This window comes from Nesoenas mayeri, assembly GCF_963082525.1.
Source record: "Nesoenas mayeri genome assembly, chromosome: Z".
Classification (NCBI taxonomy): Eukaryota; Metazoa; Chordata; class Aves; order Columbiformes; family Columbidae; genus Nesoenas; species Nesoenas mayeri.
In genome coordinates this window covers 35,880,641-35,904,931 of record NC_137542.1, presented here as the reverse complement: position 1 = coordinate 35,904,931, position 24,291 = coordinate 35,880,641, and the positions used below count along the sequence as shown (strand labels likewise).

The following is a 24,291-nucleotide window of genomic DNA, read 5'->3' as shown; positions in this document are numbered from 1 at the left end:
GTGACATAGCTTTCTGCATGTTTGCCTCCATACTCAAATGAAGACAGCATGCTCCTAGTTCTCTGTTTCACAGCAGCTCTGCCTCAGGCCCAACCCAGCCCCCCATGGTTAGTAAAGATCCAGTCCCAGATAAGTCATTTTTACAGGTTCTTTCCAAGACAAATGGGAAGCCCCATAGCCCTTTCCATTATATTTCCCCTTTCTCCTACTGTTTGGCCTTCACCAGCTGCAGTACTTTACAAACCCTTTTAGGTACTGCTTTAACTCTATGTGGCAGGAGAGAGGAAAAAAAAAAAACTCCACCACCAAAAAAACAAAACCACAAATAAACAAAGCAAAAAACCCAAACCACACCAAAACCAAGAAAGACAACAATGCCTCAACAAGATCTGTGTTCTGACACTGATGCATTAAAGGGCTTACAGAAAACACCACACCATAAGGGTGGAGGAAGCCACATGGCCAAGAACAGCAAAAGACAGGGGAAGAAAAGAACGAAGAAAAGAACGAACAATGTCTTGTTCCTCTGTCATGAATAGAAGACGACATAGGACTTAGATTATTGCTTCCTGAACTACCAATGAAGGCAAACCTGAAAACTCAAACCAGGTATATTCAATGCTTATCTTTATAACTACAATACAGGCTAGAGCATTGGTTCAGAACAAGAAGCTACCCCCATACATTGGGACACTAACAAACAGCAATTAAATGCATTATATATTTTTAAAAGGCACCTAGAATGTCATATTCATCAAGTATTTTTCAACTACTATTTTCTTTACTCTAGTAAAGTTTACTTTTTATAGTTCCTAATAAATTTGTTTAATAAAGGAGGTTCAGCAGGTTTTTCCCATCAGTTTTGCCATGGCAGCCTCTGAGTCTTCATGTATTGGTGAATAGTCCTTAAAAGACCTGACGTATCAGCTGTTAGAAACAAAGCAGATTCCACTAATCAGCATTAAACCTGCCAGCAGTCAGAACCCAAAATAACCAACTTTGATGCTCAGTACAGCCATCATAGGATCTTTTGTTTATTAACATTAATCTGTTGAATTTTATACTGTGCCAGGATGACAAGAAAAATTCTGTACTACCTGGATGCAAGACACCAAATTCAGACAGACACTGAAAGACAATGGAAGCAAAGTGAAGAGCATATAGGGTGCTGATTAAGAAGCAAGGCTGCAGCATCTGTCAGTTACTAATAAATAAGGTGTGCTAAAAGCAGTTTGTATTCCTTCTAAAGGAAAGAAGATCAGAGGAACACTCTCACCTTATCTGGATGAACTACAAGCACTGCTTTCCTGTAGTATTTCTTCACTTGTTCAGAAGTTACTAGATCTGCCATACTGACTGGTTTCCACTTATTTTCCCCTTCCCAAAGCACTGTATGAAGAGTGGATATTAATGCTCTGATATTTCTTTCCTTTCCTTCAATCCATTCAAGAATCTGGGAAAAACAGAATGTATTGAACTTAATGCAGCACTGCAAGCATTCTCAGTCTACAGACATAACCTTTACTCTGTACAGGATTACAAGATTACAACCCAGGTACAAATAACTTGCTGCAGTCACCCCTCCTAAATCCAACTGTTACTACATTCTTCCTTCTGGCATGCAGATCATTAGCAGCCCAAAAATGATATTTTGCATCTGTCACTAGAGAGTAGTTCATTATTAGTTTATTGCAGAAATTCAGTCATTGCAAGACAGATTACTGAGACAGTTACATATTACAAAACCCTGTAAAATTAAATAGGATTGACAGGAGTAATTAAAAACATCTATTACAATTACATTAACTCCACGTCAGTGCAAAAGAGTAATTTACTAAAACTCTGAAACTTTTGTACAAATCAAGATGACATATATTAATGGTTACCGTTTACTTAAGCAGCCTGCAGAGTTGCACAAACTAAAGTGTTATTTCAGCTATCCCCATGAAAGTTGATTAGAATAAGTGGCTATTTCACAGACTTTAAATAGCAATATTCAAGTCACTGCTATAGTGATACAGTGTGTTAACTAACCACTGTTATGCAATATGAAAATCTCTGCACTCTATCAGCAACAATTATGGTAAATAAAAATCTGTATTTATTTCCATTTATGGTGGGTTTTGTTAAAAAGTACCCATGCAAGCTATGCACACTCTGTTCAGGTAAGACACTTTATGACAACAAATTTCAGCACATCTCTGAAGTTCTTTTATAAACTTTTCTAAAGGATCATAAAGACTACAAAGCTTTATCAATGTTATCAGTGATGTTATCAACGAGTAACACACAAAATCTGAACATCAGGTAACACCCCACAGACTAGTTCTACAGCCCACCTCCAGAATTACATCTTTTAGTAACTTCTTAGGACACTAGTAGCACTTGTTAAGTACTAAATGTAATGAAGCAGGCATTCTAACAACAGCTATTCTCACTTGCCTGTTTTTTGAAGTGTAGTTTTGTATTATCAGAAAAATCCATCTTTCCTATGGAGACCTTTGCAAACACTAAAGAACAGTTCTAGCTTCAAGAAATTGACTGACAAGAAAACAGGTTCTTAAAATTCCCCAAGCTCAGCTGAAAGAAACAGGAACTTGCTTTTGATCCACACACTTTTTGTGCTATTGCAACTGCTGCTTCACTGCCAACTGGCTATTATTCATACTAATGAACCTACAGTCGTATAATTTAAATACAAAAAAGTTTCATTCTTTAGCAGTTTGCTCTGTTAGTCATTGTATCCACTTCTCTGTTATCAGCATATTCTAAGTATAAGCTCAGGTTTTCACTTAAATCAAAACCAGTGTTAAACAAACCTTGAGCTTCAAAGGGTCCATATCTTTAGACATTTCTTGCTTTCTCATCTCAGCAATGGTTTTTGGTCCCTTTTTATCAGATTTAGCTGAAAATCCTTGATTAGATAAGAGATCCTCAAAGTCATTTTCTGAAACTTTGGGCTTTTGACCTATGAAAGGAGAAAAACAGTACATGAAAAGTTACATAGGAGAATGCATTAATGGAGGAAATGTACTGCACTTAGATACACCTGCATAATGTTCCTCGCTACCATGATAAATGTACTTCAGTGCCTTATTAAACTCCACAAGATTAAAAGAAGGATCAGAATGAAAGGGATCACTGACAAGCTTTCAGTTCAGCAGAACTGATAACCTTACGTGTATACATGTGACTAAATATTTCCATGTCCTCTTTTTTCAAAGATTAAGTGGATTTGAGGGAGTACACATCTACCTATTCATGATTTTGGAAATGGTTCAATTTTTCCACTATAAGGTAATTCTAACTGCTGTGCAGCAGTTTTTCAAGTGACCATATACTCAATACTCCAGTCAAAAGCATGTAGTCAACATTTCAGTATGTTGAAACTTCAGCAGAATAATAAAGGAATAAAATATAAACAAGAATATTCATTATAGAATGAAAAAATTGTAGAGAGCTGTAGAATAACTGAATTCTGAAGAGGCCTCTGGATGTCATCTAGGCCAATCCCTACTCAAAACAGGGACAACTGCATAAATTTCTCAGGTCCTTGTCTAGCTGAGGTCCACCTGTTTTCAACTATGAGAAATCACAACATCCCTTGCCCCATTAAGCATTTCAACCTGCTTTTTCCTTCTTCTCCAAATAGACTTTCCTGTGTTAACAACTTAAACACACTGGCACTCCATCTTGTCACCTCTTTCCAGATACAGATCAACAGAATAATTTCAGCTTAAGAGAACTACCTGCTGTTAACTTATAACCAATCTAAAGGAAGGCATTATGTTAATACTGACATGTCAAGAAAATAAAATTTTCCAAGAAGGTTAATGCAGAAGGGGTCATACCCATGCAAATAGGCAAATTGCCTATTCAATAAGAATATCTTAAGGGACTGATTCCAAAAATGATTCCACCTGTTCCCATACCCATCCATGTTTGCAACACAAGAATTTCCAGTAAGTTAAATCTCAATCTTTAAGACCAGCTTCTATTCTTCAGCTAGAAAAAAATATTGCATCCTTTTACCTGTGTATTGCAAGAGGACTTAGCATGAATCAACACTAGCAACCATCTCTCCCTGGATAGATCAAATTCACCTTTCTAACTCAGTGATACAAAACCAGTACCCATGTGTGTGAATGAATATAGCCTTGAGACTTTATGACTGAACTTGCAAATATTGGAGCCAAGGTCAGCTTGTCTCTGGGATATTCTAGTGCAGCTTTGCAAAAGCAGGACACCAGATTTGCCAAGGTCTTCTCTGATTTCTAGTAGCTACAACCTAAACATTAATAAAAAGATGAGGTAACAAGAACTTCTGCAGCTAAAAATGCATCTAACTTCACACAAAGCATTTTAAGTAATGCCTTCAGAAAACTTACCAAAGCCTGGGGTTCTGACTCCTCTTTCTTCTCGTCCTCCAATAACACTGAAGTTTAGTGTGTAATTTGGTTTTGCTGCTGTGCTGGATTTAGTCTGGGACTGCCATGATATACTTTGTGATTTTGTGGATTTCTGCCACTGATTTCCCAGTTTCTGAGATGGAACAGTCTTCTGACCAAAGCCAATATTTGAAACTCCACCACTGGAGGAACCTAGCAATAAATACTAAATTAGTTGTTCAGCTGTCACTTGTTTAATATGAGCAAGACAGTTTGTTCTTGACATCTAACCACACAGTTTACTGTGATACCGCTATACAAGAGAAAGTGTAACAGAAAAGCATGCAAAATGAAGAGTAACTTGGATTAAGAAGTAACTTGGATGGAAGGAGCTAGAGCCATTACTGAAAATCTTTCAGTCTCTTACAATTCAGGTTCTCAACTGCCAGGTTTAGCAGAAGTATTCACTTTTGTCTCATCAGCCAGGCCACAAAAATATTCAATGAAAATAGTTGTGCCTCCCAATTCATTACACTTCAATGTCTGTCAGAGGATACTGAAAAACTAATTATATGATCAAGGAAATGTAGTATATTGAGAATGTTTTCAAATGAATGCTTTCAAAGTCTCTAGTGTTTTCTTGCAATTGTTTAAGAAAGATGAGAACATTGCACAGCAGCACTGGCAGGTAATGTTGCACATGAATGAAAAATGACTGAAACTTGCAGGAGATACTGTAGTAATATGGTGTGGTCTATAGGCCTCTGTCTATCAATACTGACTCAATTTTTAGTATCCCATTTCCCTTCATTAAACCTGTATAAATAACACTGCTTAGCAGCTTCATCTGCTACTCACTCTGGGAAGAACACATAGGGCCTCTTCCCTACAATACTCCCTGTAAACAAATGGAGCAGAATAAAGCTCCAGGCTTTGAAAATCATTATTCAGGTTTGTCTTGCTGATGAAAATAAACCTGGTATTTTTTATTTCTAAACCAAGCCACCATTAAATTGCCTTTGAGTGACTTCATTTCAAAAGATGCATAGAAACTCAGTTCCCTTGACAGGTTGTATATGCCTGGCCTACCCATCACAGGGAAAATAGCATGACAACTGAATGTAGATACACCAAGATTTTTCAGAAAAGAAAGATTTTATACCACACATATGGAATCCTAAAACAGATTAAGACCTCTTCATGTTGGAAAAACTTCCTAAAAATCACAGAACACGATTTCAAGACCATTGGTCAAATATGGTTGCACACCTCAAGCCAGCTAAAAAGTATAATACAAATGAAAAACTGACACTTCGAAACCACAAATCTTTCATCACTTGGTCTTGCATGACAAACTTATTATCCCATCTAATTATGTATTGGAGGAAGGCAAATTAGTATTTGCATCTCCACATATGTTATTCATCAGCTCTTGCTGATCAGAACATAACTTTCAGCTCAAACATATCCCAAGCAAGTTTAAGCTTACTTGTTCTTGTTGCTATTTCCATTTCCTTTTACTCATCCTAAAGCCTCAGAAATAACAACAAACCTGTCTGTATATATATATATATATATAAATATACATATATATATATATATAAATATAAACAGTTTCCTCTTTCAAAACTGGCTCCCCACACCTCATCTCTCCCCATAGCTCTCTTTTGTAGCTGTTGCTTGTAGTTATAACAGCTTATACAAGAGGATGTCTCCGCAGGGCCATGTACAAGATACCATACTATATCTCTAAATACCACATCTGATAAAACCTAGTATTGCAATATAACACCTGATACAAACACAGGATTGCACTGTTTTTTCATTAAAGCACCCAATTGCCTAGTCAACTCAGTTTCAGTCACTTTTAACTTGTGAAATTTACACAAGAAATCCCTGTTACCAGTCAGAGTACATGACCTTACATACTGAAAAATTCTTATTCAACTACTCTTTTGAAACGTTCTACATTCATTATTTCAGTCTTCAAGACCAACCAATTCTTCCTGTAGGTCAAGCCAATGCCCTCCCTATCAGCAGCAACTTTTCAACACTACAATCGTACTTTATGGTACAAGATCATTCCTAGCCATGAGGTGTGTGAGACCACCAGCTACCAGAGAACACTACTGGTTTCCTACCACTAGCCTAATACACAACTATTAAGTACTAAGCTATTATTTCTTTTCTTTTTATATAGCATGCCCAATTAAGTAGCTTTCATTCTAATAACTCATCTTCCAGAATAATGACTTGCACGTGAAGGCCAAAAAACACCTATGAAAAATACAACATCAAGTCTAAACTCCAGTTCCTATAAGTCCCTGAAAGTTCAGTTAAAGTCTAAGGTTAACTAGCACAGTGACATCTGGCTACTTTTTAATGCAGTCATTTCTCCTATTGGAAGTTAACTGAAAGACTAATGTGTTGATCTAAATCCTACTAAAATCAGTAGAATGTCTTCCGCTGGTTCAGTGTGTGTTATACCTGCATCTCTAAGTCAAAGATAGAGTTTTTTCCTGTCACACTATCTATAGATTTAACAAGTCCGTAGTACCCTGAATTATTAAATTAGAAAATTTTGTAGTTCATTTACTGCAGAGCAGCCTTATTGCTGCTGCTTTAATACTAGAATTTTGCAAGTAATTATGCACAGGCAACATAAAGAAGCCAAACGTTGTATATTACTTGTGTTTCTATAAGATAATTCTACTGAAAGGGTAACTCAATTCAATACACAATGCTAACTGCAAAGGCAACAGAATAAAACCTCTGTCAGTTCCAAGCTAAGGGAGAAACATTTCTGCAACTCAGCAACTACAGGTCATTCCAAATTGTTCCTTGGACTCTCAGTAGACAGTCACATTTCACAGCTACAAATCAGCCACTTGCTATGGCAGTGTGGTTCTGAAATGCAAGGACCTCAGTTCTTTTTATTACTCATTGTTTTTCTGCTGTTTGAGAATGCTGCAGGGCTAATTTCTGAGTTTGGGGTGAACATAACATCCTGGGACAAGTATTACTCTGCAATGTGTCCCATCTTCCATAACTTATTGTGCACACCACTGCAAACTGACATTTGTGTACACATATGGACTTGGTTTGTACTTATCTTGCACAACAAATCATGACAAACATGACAAATGTGAGTAGTAGAGCTATTAAGTCCTACTGAATTCAAAGAAAAGCACTGAATTAAAAGGAAAACAGCTGTCACTTTGGATCTAACAAGTAATTTAATCTAGCTTTCATTTTATGTTCTTCACAGCACAGTATCAATGAATGCTAGATAAGAAACCTCACGCTCAGTTACTGAATCTGCAATACCTGGTTTCACTTACCTTTTCAACTATATTCTGAAGCGTGAGGTATATATACTGTTCCTCAATCACAGCTGTAGTTATCTTCTGAAATACAGGGTGTTTCAAAAAGATGGACCAAATTTCCATCCAGGGTGCTTTGAAATTGGGTCCATCTTTTTGAAACACCTTGAATTATTCTGGATGTTTCACACAATCTCTGTAAAGATTAGGTTTTTTCCTGACACTGGTCTGCCGTGAGCAACAGTCTCAAGCTGGTTGTTAACAATTAAAAGGAAGTACTTTATATAAGCTATCATCAGTTACATTTATTGGTACAAGAAGCAAATCACACCACAGAGGCATTAAGTATAATCTCTGAAAAGTAAGATCATACCTGGAAGACCAGATCCAAGGTTGGCAAGATCAGCAAAAGGATCAAAATTCTGAGATATAGTCTGGCTGAAAGACTGACCTGAAGACACACTGGACTGGTTCCTTGTGGTAGAAGCTTGAACTGTATAATAGGAAAATGTATAATGTACTTAGTGTATTTGGAAATTGAGGGAATGAATAAAAGAGTGTAAACCTCCACAGCATTCTGTGCCATGACATCTTTTACCATTACAAGAATCACCATTACTGTAGACAACTGAAACTATTTAGTTCCTCTGAACTTGTTTGAAAAACTATACAAGTGCCTTACTAAAGGAGCTTCTAAGCACAAGAACATGGAGTCCTTTAAGCAACAAAGCAAAAAAGCATGAAAAGTAAAAGCAAAGCAAAAAAGCAGTTTCAGGTGATTAAACTGACTAAGTCTGGAGTATTCCTTATTCCCCCTAATGGAAGAACTTCATTTCATACCTTCAAAAAGAGGCTTCAGTTGTGGGGACGCCACATCAATTGTTGCTGAGGAATTTGCCCAAGAATCCCATCCACCTAAGAGATCTGGGTGGCTTGTAGAAGATGGTATTTTAGGTGGCTCTGGTGTCAAATTCCCTAGAAAAGAAAAAATAAGTATTTTGATTATTATTTTAGGAAAACCATCACAATAATGGCTATTTTGCCAATACCAATAGAACAGAATACCACACTGTCAGCTATAATGGCTAAATACATGGCTTGCTTACATATCTCTATTACACAGTCATGCAATCTTAAAGACTCAGAGGGTTTTACCACTAGAATTCCTTCATTTGTATTTGAAATATCCCATGCATTTCATAGATAAAATATTTTCATGCACAGGCACCACTATGAATTCAACAGCCTAGGTCTCCTCGGTGAAAGGACTAGCTAAAGGATGGCTTCATGGCACACTGGTGTTCCTGACAACACAGTGGGGAACCAGAAAGCAGCAGTGCTTCATGAAATGCTGCTCTATATCACTCTGCAGTTTGGCTGCTACATAGGTAGAGCCAGGTCACTTCAAACTGCAGGTTTACCTGCCCCAGATCCCAGTGACAAAGGGAGCTCTTGACAAACTAGTAGCCTTTTTAGGTTCAATACATGAATGAATGCGTGCAACTAAGGAGCAGGATAGAGGAAGAGTGGTCTCTTCTAGGAAAAGATTAAGAATCACCAGCTCCACAGATAAAAGCAGCTTTTCCATGTGCAAAGCAAAACTACCTGCCAAGTGAAAACAGACAATGAAACAGATCCATTCAAAAGGATACAAAGGTGCTTCCACTAATTTCTAGAAGTGTCACATCCAACATAGGATAACTGCCACCCCTGCAACTTGTAAGTTATTTCCCCCTTTCTCACTCACACACAGTATGAAGTGAGCCATCCTCAGGATATGTCGTAGGTATGAAACACTCAAAGCTGCATACCAGCTCTGAGCATTCCCTTTGAGTACAGCTTGCAGAAAGTCACAGTGAAACAGGACAGCTTTTGAATGTAAGCATCTCTTCAATGCTATGACAACAGTCACTGCCACAGGGACAGGTGATATTTCAGCAAAACCAGTACATATTGTGATGCTCTAAGACACTAATACCTAGAGTTTGGAAAGCTAACCCAGCCATCCTTACAAAAAAAGTGACATTTCGATTCTTTGCATGTTTTGATTACTTCATCACAGCTTTTAATTTCTCACAGCTTTGCAACATTATGTTCTGAATATTGACACCAAATCCCAGAAAATATATTACTTGAGGAAACAGTTTGAAGCAAATTAAATAACCCCTCCACCACTTCATACACTAACTCTACTTATACTTGGATCTTACAGTTGCAAAGACAGCACATCAAATGCTCTGCAACAAATATCTGCCAAGTCTGTATTACAACAGAGTTCTCTGCTGCATGTGAAAGAAAATATAAGAATAAAATGCACAAATCAGCCGCCAAAGTGTTCTGTAGGTATATTACAATTTTCAACCCTTTCTCCACACTTAAACCTCATCTCCCTGCCTCTGAAACCACAGGAGAAACAGTATGAATTTACTTCAATAAGTACTGACCCAGCTATCTGTTACTCAGGGGTGTCACCAGCTATAAACAAAGTATCCAAAAGCGTCTATTCTTCATTAGTTTAGGAATTTGCTGTTCTATGTGCGATCCTCAAATGTTAAGTGGGCATTGAATTAATATTAGTATTGATTTTTAAGCTAGAAATAACTGTGGCTTATGATCTCCATTATTACAAACTTGTTTTTAATTATTTATTTGTTTTTACAGGGATATTGGGAAATTTACAACTACTTAAGGAATTAACTATGAGAAAACCAGGCTGAGAGAAATAATAAAGTAAACTAAAGCTGAATGATTTTGAAAGCTTGAGAACACACTACAGGAATCCAGTGTTTTATAACTGCTGATTTAAGACCAGTGAAGTTCATCACATCCCTGACTCAGAGCAAAGCAGGAGTAGCCTACTATGTACAGCAGTAATTTCACTATGAATAGTACAACCTCACATGCATCCAATACACTTTTACCAGAAAAATCTGAAACAATAGAGTACAATGCACAATATACTGCACAGATACAATGCCTTCCTGGAACTGTTATTCTTATACTATATTCTTTCTAGTACAACTTGGGCATTAAAATGGATTTTAACATCAAAATATGGCATCACAAACATGATACTCTGACTTCTACATATTCTGAAGAGGTATGATGAGACCACATACGACACAAAGGTAACAAAACAGAATATCTAAAGAAAGAATAAAACATGAAGCATAGCTAAGTATTCTTGAAGTTGAAACATTGAGATCATGGGCAAGCCAATCTACAACTGCTTTAAGTTCTTTAATGCGCATATTTATAATGCTTAGTTGTACAGCAGTAGACCATTGGAAGTCAGGGTATAATTCTTTACTAACTCTGCTCAAACCAAGCTAAGATGCAAGAATATGTTGGTGGTAATCGGATCACACTTCCCAGCTTTCCAAAATAAGAGACTTGCATTTTACTATACCCTACACACAACTTCACATTAGGTTTTCTTTATTTAACTTGTCATCTCTACAGGAAAACCTTTAATCACACAGGACAACAGGATTTTCTGTGAATCAAGAGGTTAGTTTAGTATAATGTGACATTTTTTAACCTTGTCTGAAGCCTGACTGACAACACAGGCATCACAGAAACTAATTTGTGCTCAGAAGACTACACTGGTGACTCATGTTTCTTCTGATCACCTTTCCACATGTCCTGCTATCTTTTGATCAGATAATTTCATTCTCACAGAAGGAAATACACTCCTGACACAGCTTGCATTAAGATGACCTGCTACTTTAATATCCAAATTAACTAATTCTGTTCTCAAAAACGCTCACTGAACAGATACCTATGACGGAAAAGTGGACACTTGTCCAGTTACTGACAATAGCTTGTTTTTGCAAGTGTGGCTAATTAAGAACCAGTTACCAATTCTGAAGTGAACAGTCATCCCACCCACTAGCTTCACTGGCAAATTACTACAGCTTTTCACAGAAAATTAAACTACCTTGCGGTTTAACAACGACTGCTCAACATTTTCATATTACAGAATAAAATGCCTTAACAGACCAGATATTCTCTTAAGAACTACCTTTCATACAAACTGATATGAAATATTAAAACTTCTATAATTTTAAATTTCAATACATACTGAGAAATATAACCCTAAAATTCTAATTCTTGAACTTGTGTTCACTGAAAACAGTTTTTCCCCAGGTATCTATAGAGGTTTAACAATTGTTTACTACCGAAGGAAGCTTATCCATCAATAAAGTTTAATTCTAGACACTTATTACTGCTCTAGCAATAGATTCTCCATATCTCATTGCTGCAGCTTGTTTTGAATGAACACTGACATTACTACTAATTTATTTTTATTGACTTGAAAATCTTTTATCACTTAAATGACCTCATGTTTGAGCTTTCTTCTGTTCACACAACACAATTCTTCCGAATATGCCATTTGAGAACATTCTCTGATTTGCCCTTTCTTCTCCAGTTACTAGTTATCATGTCCTTTCACTCACACTAATTCATATTAAAAGCATTACAGATACTAATATTCCTTACTGCATCGTCAGAAGTTAAAAAAAAAAAAAACAACACCAAAAAACCAACAAGGACACAGTCCTGAGTAGCCTGCTCTACTTGACCATGCTTTTGAGCAGGTCAACTAGATAATCTCCGGAGGTCCCTGCCTCTTGAGTGAGATAGATTTTGGCTAAGATGAAGCTCCACAGATCAGTATTGATCAAACTTTCTACTGAACAGAAAAAAAAAAATCATTGTCTGTTAGGTAACTTTATGTAGTGGCAACATCATAACTAAAAGTGGCATAAAACTGGCAATTATACAAGCATACAACTAAACCATACAGCTCTTACTGTATCTATAGGACAGAACAAAAATATTGCAAAGAAAGCAGCAAGTGGGACCTTCTCAGCAGAATCAACCACAGCTGAAATACTATGCTTAAGTACATGGTAGAAAGGGCAATCAGCTGGCTAGCCTTTGATTTCAAGGAGGAAGCACTCATCTCAGGCAAATACTGCATTTTTGTTTTTTTAATCCAGTTTCTCTGTAGCTAGCACTCAGACTGCATCACCCAGAGGCAGTGTCAACTAGACCAACTGTCCAACAAGAGTCAATTCAAAACAGGTTACTGCTTGGGGCAGCAAGCAAGTCCATTCTCAGCCTGCCCCACCTTCCCAGATACCCCTACACAATATGTATGAGGCCCTAGAATTGGATAGGAGGCAGACAGCTGATGTGGCAGATGAAAACCCTTCTGGGATGGAGGGGTCACTTAGGCAACCTACACCTCACATAAAACACAAATGCATCAAAACCACTCACATTAAGACAAAAAGAAAGGTAGTTGCAATAAGTTATTCCCTTCTGAAGGGAACAGAGGGTCCAATATACCAATCAGACCCAACCAGCAGGGAAGACTGCAGCCTCCCTGGGGTCAGGGTAAGAGATGTGACTCAACTCCATAGGCCAGGAAGGTCCTCAAACTGTTACCCACTATTGGTTCTTCATGTTGGCAGTGAACAGGTAGCAAAGAGAAGCCTAAAGGCAATTGAAAGGGATTTCAGAGCCTTGGGGCAGTTGGTTGAAGGATCAGGAGTTCAGGTAGTTTCTTCAATCCTTTTAGTAGCATGTGAGAAAGAAACAGGCAGACCCAGCTGATCAACATGTGGCTCCAAGGCTGGTGCCATCACCAGAACATTGGGTTTTCAGCCATCGGTTGGTTCTATTCTTTGGGCTGGACCTGTCTCAGAAGGCAAAAAGGGTTTTTGCTCAGGAACTAGCAGGGCTGTTTGATAAAGCTTTAAACTAGATTGGAAAGGGGAAGAGGACAGTACCAAGATTGTCAATGACAAGAAATAGGATCACACACCAAAGCTTAAGGAGCTGTGAGCTACCGAGATTCTTCACACTACACCATGAGGTGATGAACACCATCAACCACACCTGAAGTGCTTCTACACTAATACACACAGCATGTGGAAAAAGCAAGATGAACTAGAAGCCCTGACCCAGTCCCAGGAATATGATATAATCTGCATTAGTGAAAGCCGGTGGGTTGAGTCCTGTGACTGATGTGCCATAACAGATGGCTACAGGCTATTCAGAAGGGACAGTCAGTACAGGAGAGGTGTGGGGGTGGCACTGTATGTAGCAGAGGGGTTGGAGTGCATGGAGCTGGCAGTTGGTGATGGCAAGGTTGAGAGCCTCCGGGTAATGATTAAGGGTCAGACAAAGTGGATATTGTCATGGGAGTCCACTATAGGCCATCCAGTCAGAATGACACCACTGACGAGTTATTCTTTAAGGAACTAAGCAAAGCCTCTAAGTCATCTGCACTTGTGCTTATGGGGGACTTCAACTTGCCAGATGTCAATTGGGAATATCATACAGCTGGCACCAACAGGTCCAGAAGATTCCTAAAGCATCTGCATGATAACTGCTTGGTGCAGGTACTGAGGGAACAAATCAGGAAAGGTGCCTTCCTAGATCTGTGCCTCACTAGCAGAGAGGGTCTCGTGGGTGAAGTAGCCATTGGTATCTCCCTTGGCCACAGCGACCACAACACAGTCAGGTTTAAAATCTATGTTAACAGGAGGAAGACTGCCAGCAAGATCTCAGCTCTGGATATGAGGAGAGCAGACTTGAGGTTGCTCAGAGAACTACTTAGTAAGGCACCCTGAGAAAAAGCTTTTGAAGGTGTTGGGGTCTATCAGTGTTGGTTGCTTTTTAAGTACAACCTCCTATAAGCACAAAAGTAGGCAATTCCAAAATTTTGAAAGTCAAGCAGGCAAGGCAAAAATCCAGCTTGTCTGAGCAGGGATCTTCTTCTAGAACTACAGTGAAAAAATAGAGTAGATGGTCAGTGGAAGCAGGGTCAGGCATCATGGGAGGACTACAGAGATGCTGCTCACTACTGTAGGGAGGAAATTTGCATGGCAAAATCTCAATTAGAGTTGAAGCTGGCCAGTACTGTGAGGGACAATAAAAAGGACTCTTTTATAATAAATACATTAATGGCAAAACACAAGCCAGATATAACATTGGCCTATTACTTGATAAGCATGGTCACCTCATAAACAAGGACATAGACAAAGCAGAGACGTTTAATGCTTTATTTGCTTCTGTCTTTGACACTGAAAATGGGCTCTGTGGCCTCCAGAACTCTGGCCTAGAGAACCAAAGCTGTGAGAATGATAAAATCCCAATCAATCTAGAACTTGTCCATGATTTGCTGCTGCAACTAGATCCCTATAAGTCAATGTGGCCTGATGGGATTCATCCAAGGGTACTTAAAGAGCTGGCTGATGTCATAGCAAGTCCTCCAATATTTTTCAACACTCCTGGGAACATGGAGAGGTGCCAGATGACTGGAAGCTGGCAAACGTCCCAATCTTCAATAAGAGCAACAGGCATGACCCTGGCAACTACAGGCCTGTCAGCCTTAATTCTGTGCCTGGCAAAAATCGCAGAGAAGATTATTCTGGGAGGTATAGAAAAACACCTGAAAGACAAGGTCATGGTCCCAGCCAACATGGGTTCATGAGGGGAAGATCCTGCTTAACAAACTTAATTTCTTTTATGACAAGGTTAGCCAACTAGTTGAACAAGGTAAGCCTGTCAATGTGATCTTTCTGGATTTCAATAGAGCCTTCAATACTGTCTCTCACAGTATCCTCCTGGACAAGATGTCCAGCACACAGCTGGATAAACACACAATGCAGTGGTTGAGCAACTGGCTGATGGGCCGGGCTCAAAGGGTTCTCGTAAATGCAGTTATGTCAGGCTGGTGACCAGTCAATAGTGAAGTTCCACAGGCATCCATCTTAGGGCCAGTACCTTTTAGTGTCTTCATAGATAACTTGGATGCGGGACTTGAGGGAATACTAAGTAAGTTCACTGATGACAGCAAACTGGGAGAAGCTTTTGACACTCTTGAGGGTAGAGAGGCCCTGCAGATGGATATGGACAAGCTGGAGAACTGGACAATCACCAACCATATGAAGTTCAATAAGGGCAAGTGCCAGATTTTGCACCTGGGACCCTGGCTGTACATACAGATTAAGGAATGAGATGCTGGAGAGCAGCTCTGCAGAGAGGAATCTGTGAGTTGTGTTTGACAGCAAGTTGGACATGAGCCAACAGTGCCCTGGCAGCCAAGAGGGCCAACTGTGTCCTGGGCTGCATCAAGCACAGCATTGCCAGCCAGGCAAGGGAAGTGTCCCACTCTGCTCTGCACTGGTGCGGCCTCACCTGGAGCACTGTGTGCAGTTCTGGGCACCACAGGATAAAAAGGATATAAAGCTACTGGAGGGAGTCCAGAAGAGGGCTACAAAGTTGGCTGAAGGGTTTAGAAGGGAAGCCATATGAGGAACAGCTGAAGTCACTTGGTTTTTCAGCCTGGAAGAGACTGAAGGGAGACCTCATTATGGTCTACAGCTTCCTCACGAGGGGAAGAGGAGGGGCAGGCACTGATCTCTTCTCCCTGGCAACCAATGACAGAACCAGACAGAATGGCAGGAAGATGTGCCAGGGGAGATTTAGGTTGAACATTAGGAAAAGGTTCTTCACCAGGAGGGTGGTGGAGCACTGGAACAGGCTCCCCAAGGAGGTAGTTATGGCCGCAAGCCTGATAGTATTTAAGAAGTGAGTGAAGAACACCCTCAGACACATGGGGTAAATTTTGGGGTCATCCTATGCAGGGACAGGAGTTGGGCTCAGTGATCCTTGTGGGTCCCTTCCACCTTGAGACATTCTATGAAAACTGCATGTAACAAGCTCTGGGAAGAAGACACTCACGTATTCAGGGTAAGGAACGTGAGACCACCTTTCCTAACTACCTCCAGTTTATAAGGAGTGGTCTGCAGGGGTGGACTCTGAAGAGAAGCCTGAGCTGCTCCAACAGACCCACCACAGGACACAGCTGAGCCCCTTAGCCAAGATGGTGGCACCTCTGGGAAGACATAAGCAAGAAAGGGTATGTGGGCTTTGTTGCTTTTGTTTTGTTGTTGGCATGGAATTTTTTCGTGGTTTTTTGGTAGTGTTTTTTTGTTGTTGTTTTGTTTTGGATTGTTTTTTTGTTTGGTTGTTTTTCCACAGTGCACAACAGCTGTGAGAGGAATAAGAAATGTGTGAAGGAAACAGCTGTGCAGACACCAAGGTCAGTCAAGAAGGATAGGGGGGAGGTACTTCAGTGGCCAGAGCAGAGATTGCCAGAGCCCATGGAAAAGACTGCAGTGGAAAACATACCCACACTGCAGCCCGTGGAGATTATCCCACACAGGCAGACCTGCCCTGAATGAAGCTGCAGCCCATGGAGAGAAGCCCACACAACTGCAGGTGCCTGGCAGGAGCTGGAGCCCCTCAGGGACCCATGCTGGAACAGTCTGTTTTTGAAGGACTGTACCCTATGGAGACATATGTTCTTGAAAGACTGTATCCCATGGCAAGAACAGGGATCACTGTGGGGATGAGTGTGCAACAGAAAAGAGCTGTTACAGACTGACAACAACTCCCATCCCTATGGAGAGGACCCACACTTTTCTGTGTAAGTCAAATTCAAAAAGCAACACTCCTGGCTCTACCACTCCACTGTTTTTGCAAGGGTATGTTTCTCTTCAAAGAATGAGCATACTTAGAGGCTCTATTTAGTAACACTTTGGAAATAGTATTCTTAGGATGGAGATATGGGAAGACTAAACATATTACAAAGCTTTTTCTTTAAAGATGAATAGATTTTAAGATAAATCCATGAGGAAAAGGCTTCATCAAGAATAGACCAGAGAAATCAAATTAAGCAAGTAAGATTACAGTATTACATAACATACTCTAAGTATATTACCAGAATGCATCCAGATCAAGAAGGTCTAAGCTAGCCTCAGGTTGCATTTTAAGAACTGGCTATTCTATAACTTGACTTGCTCATTTCTTTTCCAAGGCTTCCACAAAATCTTTAAGTTCTGAATACAATGAAAACAGTATTCTACCATCTAGAAAGGAAGTTTGCAGGTGTTTGTGTACCCTCAGCTCTAAGAGCTCTCAGAAGGAATTCTAGCTCCTAGCAGAAGGTTAGCAATACTAGAAATCCTATAGCATCATAAATATTAGCATGATGTTATACAGGAAACGCTTGCTACTTGGGTGCATTTGTATCTGCATTCCCAGAACATGAAGCTAATTAAAACAGCAGTCACAACAAGTAGATCTGTTAAGACACTAATCCCCCTTGACTAAGCTGAAAGACAAATGCAGAGAGCAGCATAAATTGTTGAGAAACAGAACACCAGGAGCACACTTACCTAAATTTAAGAAATCTGAGCTCGAAGACGGTGGAAGCAAACTCTGTGTGGAAAGAACTGTACTAGCTGTAGATGTTGAGCTTGAATTAAGAAAGTCCCCAAAGAAGTTGGGACCAGACACAGCTTGATGCTCTGAACTTGATGACATTGTGAAGGGGTCAAAAGGATCAGCTAAAAATGAAGCAAAAATAAAAATTATCTTAACATGTTTTAGAGTACACAAAGTTGAAAAAGCCTAACTTCTCTGGGGACACAGACAAAAAGTGGAGTTGATGTTAGTAACTGCAGCAGCCTTCTGAGAATTTTTAACAGCAAAGAGTCATCATCTGTCCCTTCCTCTAGACATCTGTATTCATGTTTGCACAAAAAGTATTTCAACCATACACAATGTAAACAGCTATGTCTTCAAACACAAATCCTTAGGAAGTCTGCATACATTCAAAACCATTACTGATTTCATCCACGTAAGACACACCTTAGACTAGAGTGATCATCTACATACAAACAGAAGAATCACAGTTGTTAAATACTCTATAATGTCAAACCTCAAAAAAAAAAACAAACCCCAGACTATTAAGCTACTAAAAAGAATATCAAGTAAGTAAAAAAATACTACCACTTGGACTTGAAGGCATGGTGATTCTGGGATAGAAAGCAAATCAACTTCAGAATGAAAATCAACAGAAGCAAGGTTTTCAACCGTCTTTAGAGATCACAACAAAGAAAATAACTAATTAGAAGAGTATTTATAGTCAGCATGGAGTAGCATGTGACTGTCAGCTGGAATTATGGCTCAAGATCTTCCGGTTTCTGCTGCCCTCTGGGGTCAAAATTCTCAAGAGTCCAGGGACTCCTGCCAGATTCACTCAGAAGCTGAAAAGACAGAATAATCCTGCCATTGTGCCCCTAGCACATCTTAAGGTGATGATCACATTGTACAGGACTCAGTAACACTTCAAATAAACTCTGTATTGTCAACAAGCTCTCCTGCTACAACATCGCACATACACAAAACTTCAAGTACAAGTTTTATGTGCAAACTGAAATACAGTGGCCAAATATTCTCACTTCTGCAATCATCTCTTACCCAATGTGAAGTAATAAAGCTTCTCTTTCATAGACTTCTGCCTATGTAAAAAAGGTAAATTAAGTGGTTCTTCATTGACCACAGTAACAAAGTTCAATAATGAATTGCTTCAAAAGAAAAAAAGCATTGAAATCACCTAAATTCTGTAAAAACCCACTTTACAGCTGTATGTAGATTAAAGCTTTTAGTACAAGTGAATTATTGTGCAATAAGATAAACCTTGTAGCCGTTTCCCAGATTGATTACCATTCCCAAAAATTTTACTGTTAACTTAAGGCAGAGAATTGGTATTCCCAGAAGTTTAGTCATATATTGGTAAGAGTAACTATTGGTAAGAGGAACAGAACATTTGAACTAAAACTTCTTGTTTTAAATACCAGATAGCAGTGTGTAATGCTCTCTTTTAGGATAAAGACCTGCCAACATCAGTAAAAACAGCAAGGAAACACCTCTTAGCAGTACTGTTGAGCTTTAAATGGTAATCTACGGGATTTCCAGTTGCCTAGTAGTCCTACATGATCAAGACTCAAAATTCCCACAGACGTTCAACCCAAGCAGCACTACTCTGCACCACATCTAATGCTAATGCTTTACATAAAGTGTAAGAACGCAGTAAGTTATTGCAATTCTATGTCTTAGCAAGAGAAGTTATTTACACCTGAATTTGGAAAAGGATCTAGCAGTAAGGTTTGTATGGGAAAGCTATGGATTCTTTAAGGATACTGAATCTCATTTAAGCTCAAAATTTTACACTTTTCTGTTTACACAGTTTAAAGTTAATAGGATATTGGCAACATAACAAAAAACCTGGATAATATACAGCAATTTCACTCCTTCATGCAGTAAAAACACCTTTTCTATTTAAATACTTGCTGTAGATTGACATGTTTTCAGTGTACAGATCAAAACATGGTACCCATTTTCTAAGCACAATGCAAGCAGCAGTTTTTATCTGTCAGCTAGCCAAAGAGTACTGATGTTAGATTTACATACCTGAAGACATAGCTGCTCCTGAAGATGTACCCTGCGTAGCAGCTGGACAGTGACTGCTGAAAAAGAAATCTGTTCCTTCTCCAAGAAGATCTCCAGTGGGCTCTTCTGAAATCTGTGATGCATTAGCCACAAACAGATTGTTCAACAATTCTGCATTACTTGATGAAGAGTTTCTTTCTGACATAGATTCTCTCTGTTCTGGTGAAATATCAGAGTCCAGTCCCAGTAAGTCTATGTTCTCTTCAGGAAGAGATTTTTGTAGTGGTGCAGATAGGGCTTCAAAAAGCAACTCTCCTTCTGGAGTAGTAGAGTCTTTTTCATGAATAATTACTGCACTTTCTTCACCTGAAAATGTAGGGAGTTCCTCATCTGAAGGATCACTCTCCTCTCTGTCATCAGGTAGTTGAATATGAACATTTTTAGATGAACTGTCCTCTATTCCACTTTCCAGACTTTTTCCTTTTTGGATAAAAAGAAATAACAGCTTTAGATTACAAAGACTCTTCTGCAAACTAGGATATGGCAGACTTACATGATGAGACCATATGAAATGAATCCTTAATTAATCAAGGCTCACAAAAGAATTTATGAAGTTAGTACTAACAGTTGCCTACCACTTCTTTGTACAGGACAGGCAGAGGGGCAGCTCACTACCACCCTTGCCACTCTGCAGGGGCACATATTACAAGTTTTTTCAAAATGAGACTGACTTGGACAGTCAGGAGCTCATCTCAGGATATCATATCACTTACAGCACGGAAGATTACTCAGTGGCTGCTGCTCCATTCAATTATAGCATTCAATGACAGCATAAGTAGTTTGACATTTTTGCCAACGAAGCAAAACCCAGAAAAAGGACTTACACATGCACATTAAAGTTTTATTTTCTCAGTCCATATATAATGCTCTGCACTCCACTGTCTACTTTGCATTTCTTCTGTTCCTCAGCCAGTTTAAATGGGGCTGTGGGAATACAACAGCTTCCTCACAGACCTTTAAAGCTAAGATTTTGCACAAAAAATTAGCTCAGGATGTAAGTCTCATACAACACTAAAACCCATTACTTGGTGTTTATTTAAATGAAGTGGAATGACCACTTGTTAACCTGTAGAGCTCACTCTTCAAATAGGTTTTTCTCATGTGTGGCGAAATAGTGAATTTTGCTACACAGGAAGGCCTAAGCACTCATTGGAAGGTATGCAAGACAAACACACAACAAATAGTTACTTCAGAGGAACACCTGTACCTTTCCAGTCCAGAGAATGAAAGAAGTTATTTGCATCAGTACTACTGCTCTGTGGGGATTCTGTATCAGTAGGTGCACTTTCTGAAGACTGCTCCAGCTGGGATGCTTCTGCTTCATATTGTGCAGTTGAACCTGGTTGCCTAGGTAGCTCTGGTTTCCCTACGGAAGAGATTTTAAGCCAGATCCTTAGAGGGAAACTTCTGAAATTTAGTCCTGGTCATGGCAGCTGGTATTTCACTTGCAGACTGACTGCTATACCAAAACAATTGTCTCAAAGCATCTATTAATCTGCAAATTCCTACCCTGTTCCTCATTTGAAACTAGCATTAACTTCTTTCAACAGCAAAAGCTGGTAAGACCATATTTTCAACTATAACATTAAATCAAACTCATAGCAAAACACTCAAGCATTCTATTTACATCTGTAGGATCATGTAATTAACACCTCACTTGTTCCAGCCATCCCCTAAAACATGGAAGAGTTATGAACAACATCTGCAATAAGGAACAGAACATCAGAAAAGACCAAATAGAGCTATAGAAAAACCCCAGAGTATAAAGTCAGAGAAGAACATGGAGCTGTTAACAAACAAAGGAGTTAAGTAATATGCTGTGTGCTGTGACCAACTACTCCTTACATTTCTTACTCTACTGAGATCAGATGTTGAATGACTCTTGTGTAAGACTGAGTTGGGCTATGTTACCTACTGCTATATCATCTCAAAAAGCAGATTTCCTCAAGACAAATAAGATGATTCCTTAAATTAGTAGTGTTCATCCACTGTTTAAAAAAGAATGGGATGAATGCTTGGGAGAAAGCTATTTGTCTAAACCTATATACCAAACTGGTAGAGTGCTTTTTCATCCTCCATCCACATACTCAGCTGTAGTTTACAGAGATACTGGAAAAAAAGCCAGTCTCAGAAAACATACATGAAAGATAATGATTAATGAAATAGTGCTAATTAAATTTTAGTAAGGCAAGTTTTCTAAAAGCAGTTTACAGAACTTGGTCTTGTCCTATTCCCATCTCATCAGTTTTAAGAAATATTGTCAAAGGAATCTGAAACCCTTACTTTTAATTTATCAGTCAGAAAATTAAAGTGACTTAAAATAAGAGTAATTTTTATAGATCCTGAAACACCTTAACTTTAGTGAGCTAAGCACTGTGCTCACAGTAGAATTTTTTAAATCTATATAAATTCAGTTGAAGAAAATGACCTAAATCATAATACAAAACAAACATATCCTGCTACGAAAAGAAAAAAAAAAAACACACAGTAGCAACTACCTTGTATAAAAAAAAAAGTAATTAAGATGTACCATATTAAGAGCAGAGAGTATGATCTCATGAATGATGTGCTAAAATCACAACAATAATCTCCATCACACTTTTTATTTGGGAAGCACAAAGAAGGCTTAAGAGCATTAATGAACATGTCAAAGCTAATTACTGATACCAGAAGAAGAAAGATTTTGAACAGCATTAACTGGAATTAATGCAGGCAAGGCATCTACAAATGAAGCACAGAATATGTAGTATTGAAAAAGAAAACATCTGCTGGACCACATTAGGAAAAGTTGAGAAATTGGATTACAGCATTACTTTGCTATACGTAAGACAGACCTCGATAAAAACATTTTTACTTGAGACCATTTGTGAGGAATGCTCAGATGATTTTAAATGAAGTGGTAATGGTGCCAGTTTAGCCAAATATAGTTCTTTCAAGACATTTTGCGTACAAATCTTGGTTGTCACAATTTCATTTGCTAAAATCCCTGCAAATGGCATATTCGTCACTTTAAAGCAAGCAAATACAACAACAGCTGAGGTAAGACAAGGATCATTATAATCCCTTATTGCAAGATAGTTTATACTCGTTCATATAATGGAAATTTTTAAGTGATATTTACAAAACTCACATATTTTAAATTTCTTTCATTAAAGGAATGTCAGAAGAGAAACAAATGCCTCAAACACTAAGTGCATTAGAAACTTTATCATGTTCTCTAGCTTTTCAAGAGATTCATTACCAAATTTTGATAAAATATCTTGCTGTTCCTCTCGGGTAGAAAAAAGGATCTTGGGATTCAGTCCCTTTATATTGATGTTATCCCACGGTGGCTGTTCACAGCTAGGTCTGTCTCTGGGTTCCACCTCTACTTCCAGATTGACTTGAAATAAATCAGGGTATTTTTCTTGTATGTCACAGGCATCCAGATCATATCTGCAAAGATGCATACAAATAGATTGTTGATACTGATTGCTAACTAGATTAATTCACCGCAGTCCAAGACAAAACTTTAAAGCAATTAGTATAAGGCCTAAAACATGCTGTATTTGTTTACTTGTTCATGTATCTTCAACATGTGGTATTTTGGTATAGAAATTTTTTTCTTACGAACAAAACCTTCAGTTTCCTTGAGGTGAGAAAACCAAAGTATCTTATTGCAATTGAAGTCATCTGCTTCCTACACTGATTCTATTCCTCTCTCTGCCATATGTTGCTTTGGCAGGTTAAATAGTTTCAAAGGAAATTTCTTCTAGTCTCCTACAAAAGGGTGTCAACATACTTGGCAAATTTCACTGTGGTGGCATTTCGGGGCACAAAACCTGTGTGGAACTGAATCTGAAACATCTTCATTGAAGCCATCTGTTGAAAATAAGAAGTACATAGAAACTGCATAAATCCACATGAACAGTAGGCACAGTGTTCTGCTTATAATATGAGGCTAACTATTTTCAGTATGTGAAATATTTTAAAGCATTTGTTTTGCTACCATTTCAGTTTAATTCCATGTATACTTTATCTGGAGAGATTTAAATGCAGTTTAAGACAGAACATAGATAAATATATTACTTCCAGATACAAATCAAAAGACCTATGTATCAACACTAACCTCAAACTGTCAAAGTCTTAAGTATATCCAGACCCTGTTCTAGAGGTGGAAACTGCCTTTATTACTTTTCTGAATAACATACATACAGAAA

The 24,291-nt window shown here is 38.6% G+C and overlaps 1 protein-coding gene across 1 annotated transcript in view; it reads right to left on the bottom strand.

Annotated features, from left to right (window-relative positions):
• GAK (cyclin G associated kinase) overlaps positions 1 to 24,291 on the bottom strand; it is a 75,246-nt gene that overhangs the window by 2,923 nt on the left and 48,032 nt on the right. The window contains exons 18-27 of the mRNA XM_080361953.1: positions 23,874 to 23,953; positions 23,334 to 23,527; positions 21,300 to 21,458; positions 20,054 to 20,512; positions 17,974 to 18,144; positions 8,552 to 8,686; positions 8,085 to 8,204; positions 4,389 to 4,601; positions 2,820 to 2,968; positions 1,277 to 1,453 (exon numbers count right to left, since the gene is read on the bottom strand). Of these exons, the coding sequence (XP_080218079.1) occupies positions 1,277 to 1,453; positions 2,820 to 2,968; positions 4,389 to 4,601; positions 8,085 to 8,204; positions 8,552 to 8,686; positions 17,974 to 18,144; positions 20,054 to 20,512; positions 21,300 to 21,458; positions 23,334 to 23,527; positions 23,874 to 23,953 (1,857 nt within the window). The remainder of the gene's footprint in view (positions 1 to 1,276; positions 1,454 to 2,819; positions 2,969 to 4,388; positions 4,602 to 8,084; positions 8,205 to 8,551; positions 8,687 to 17,973; positions 18,145 to 20,053; positions 20,513 to 21,299; positions 21,459 to 23,333; positions 23,528 to 23,873; positions 23,954 to 24,291) is intronic.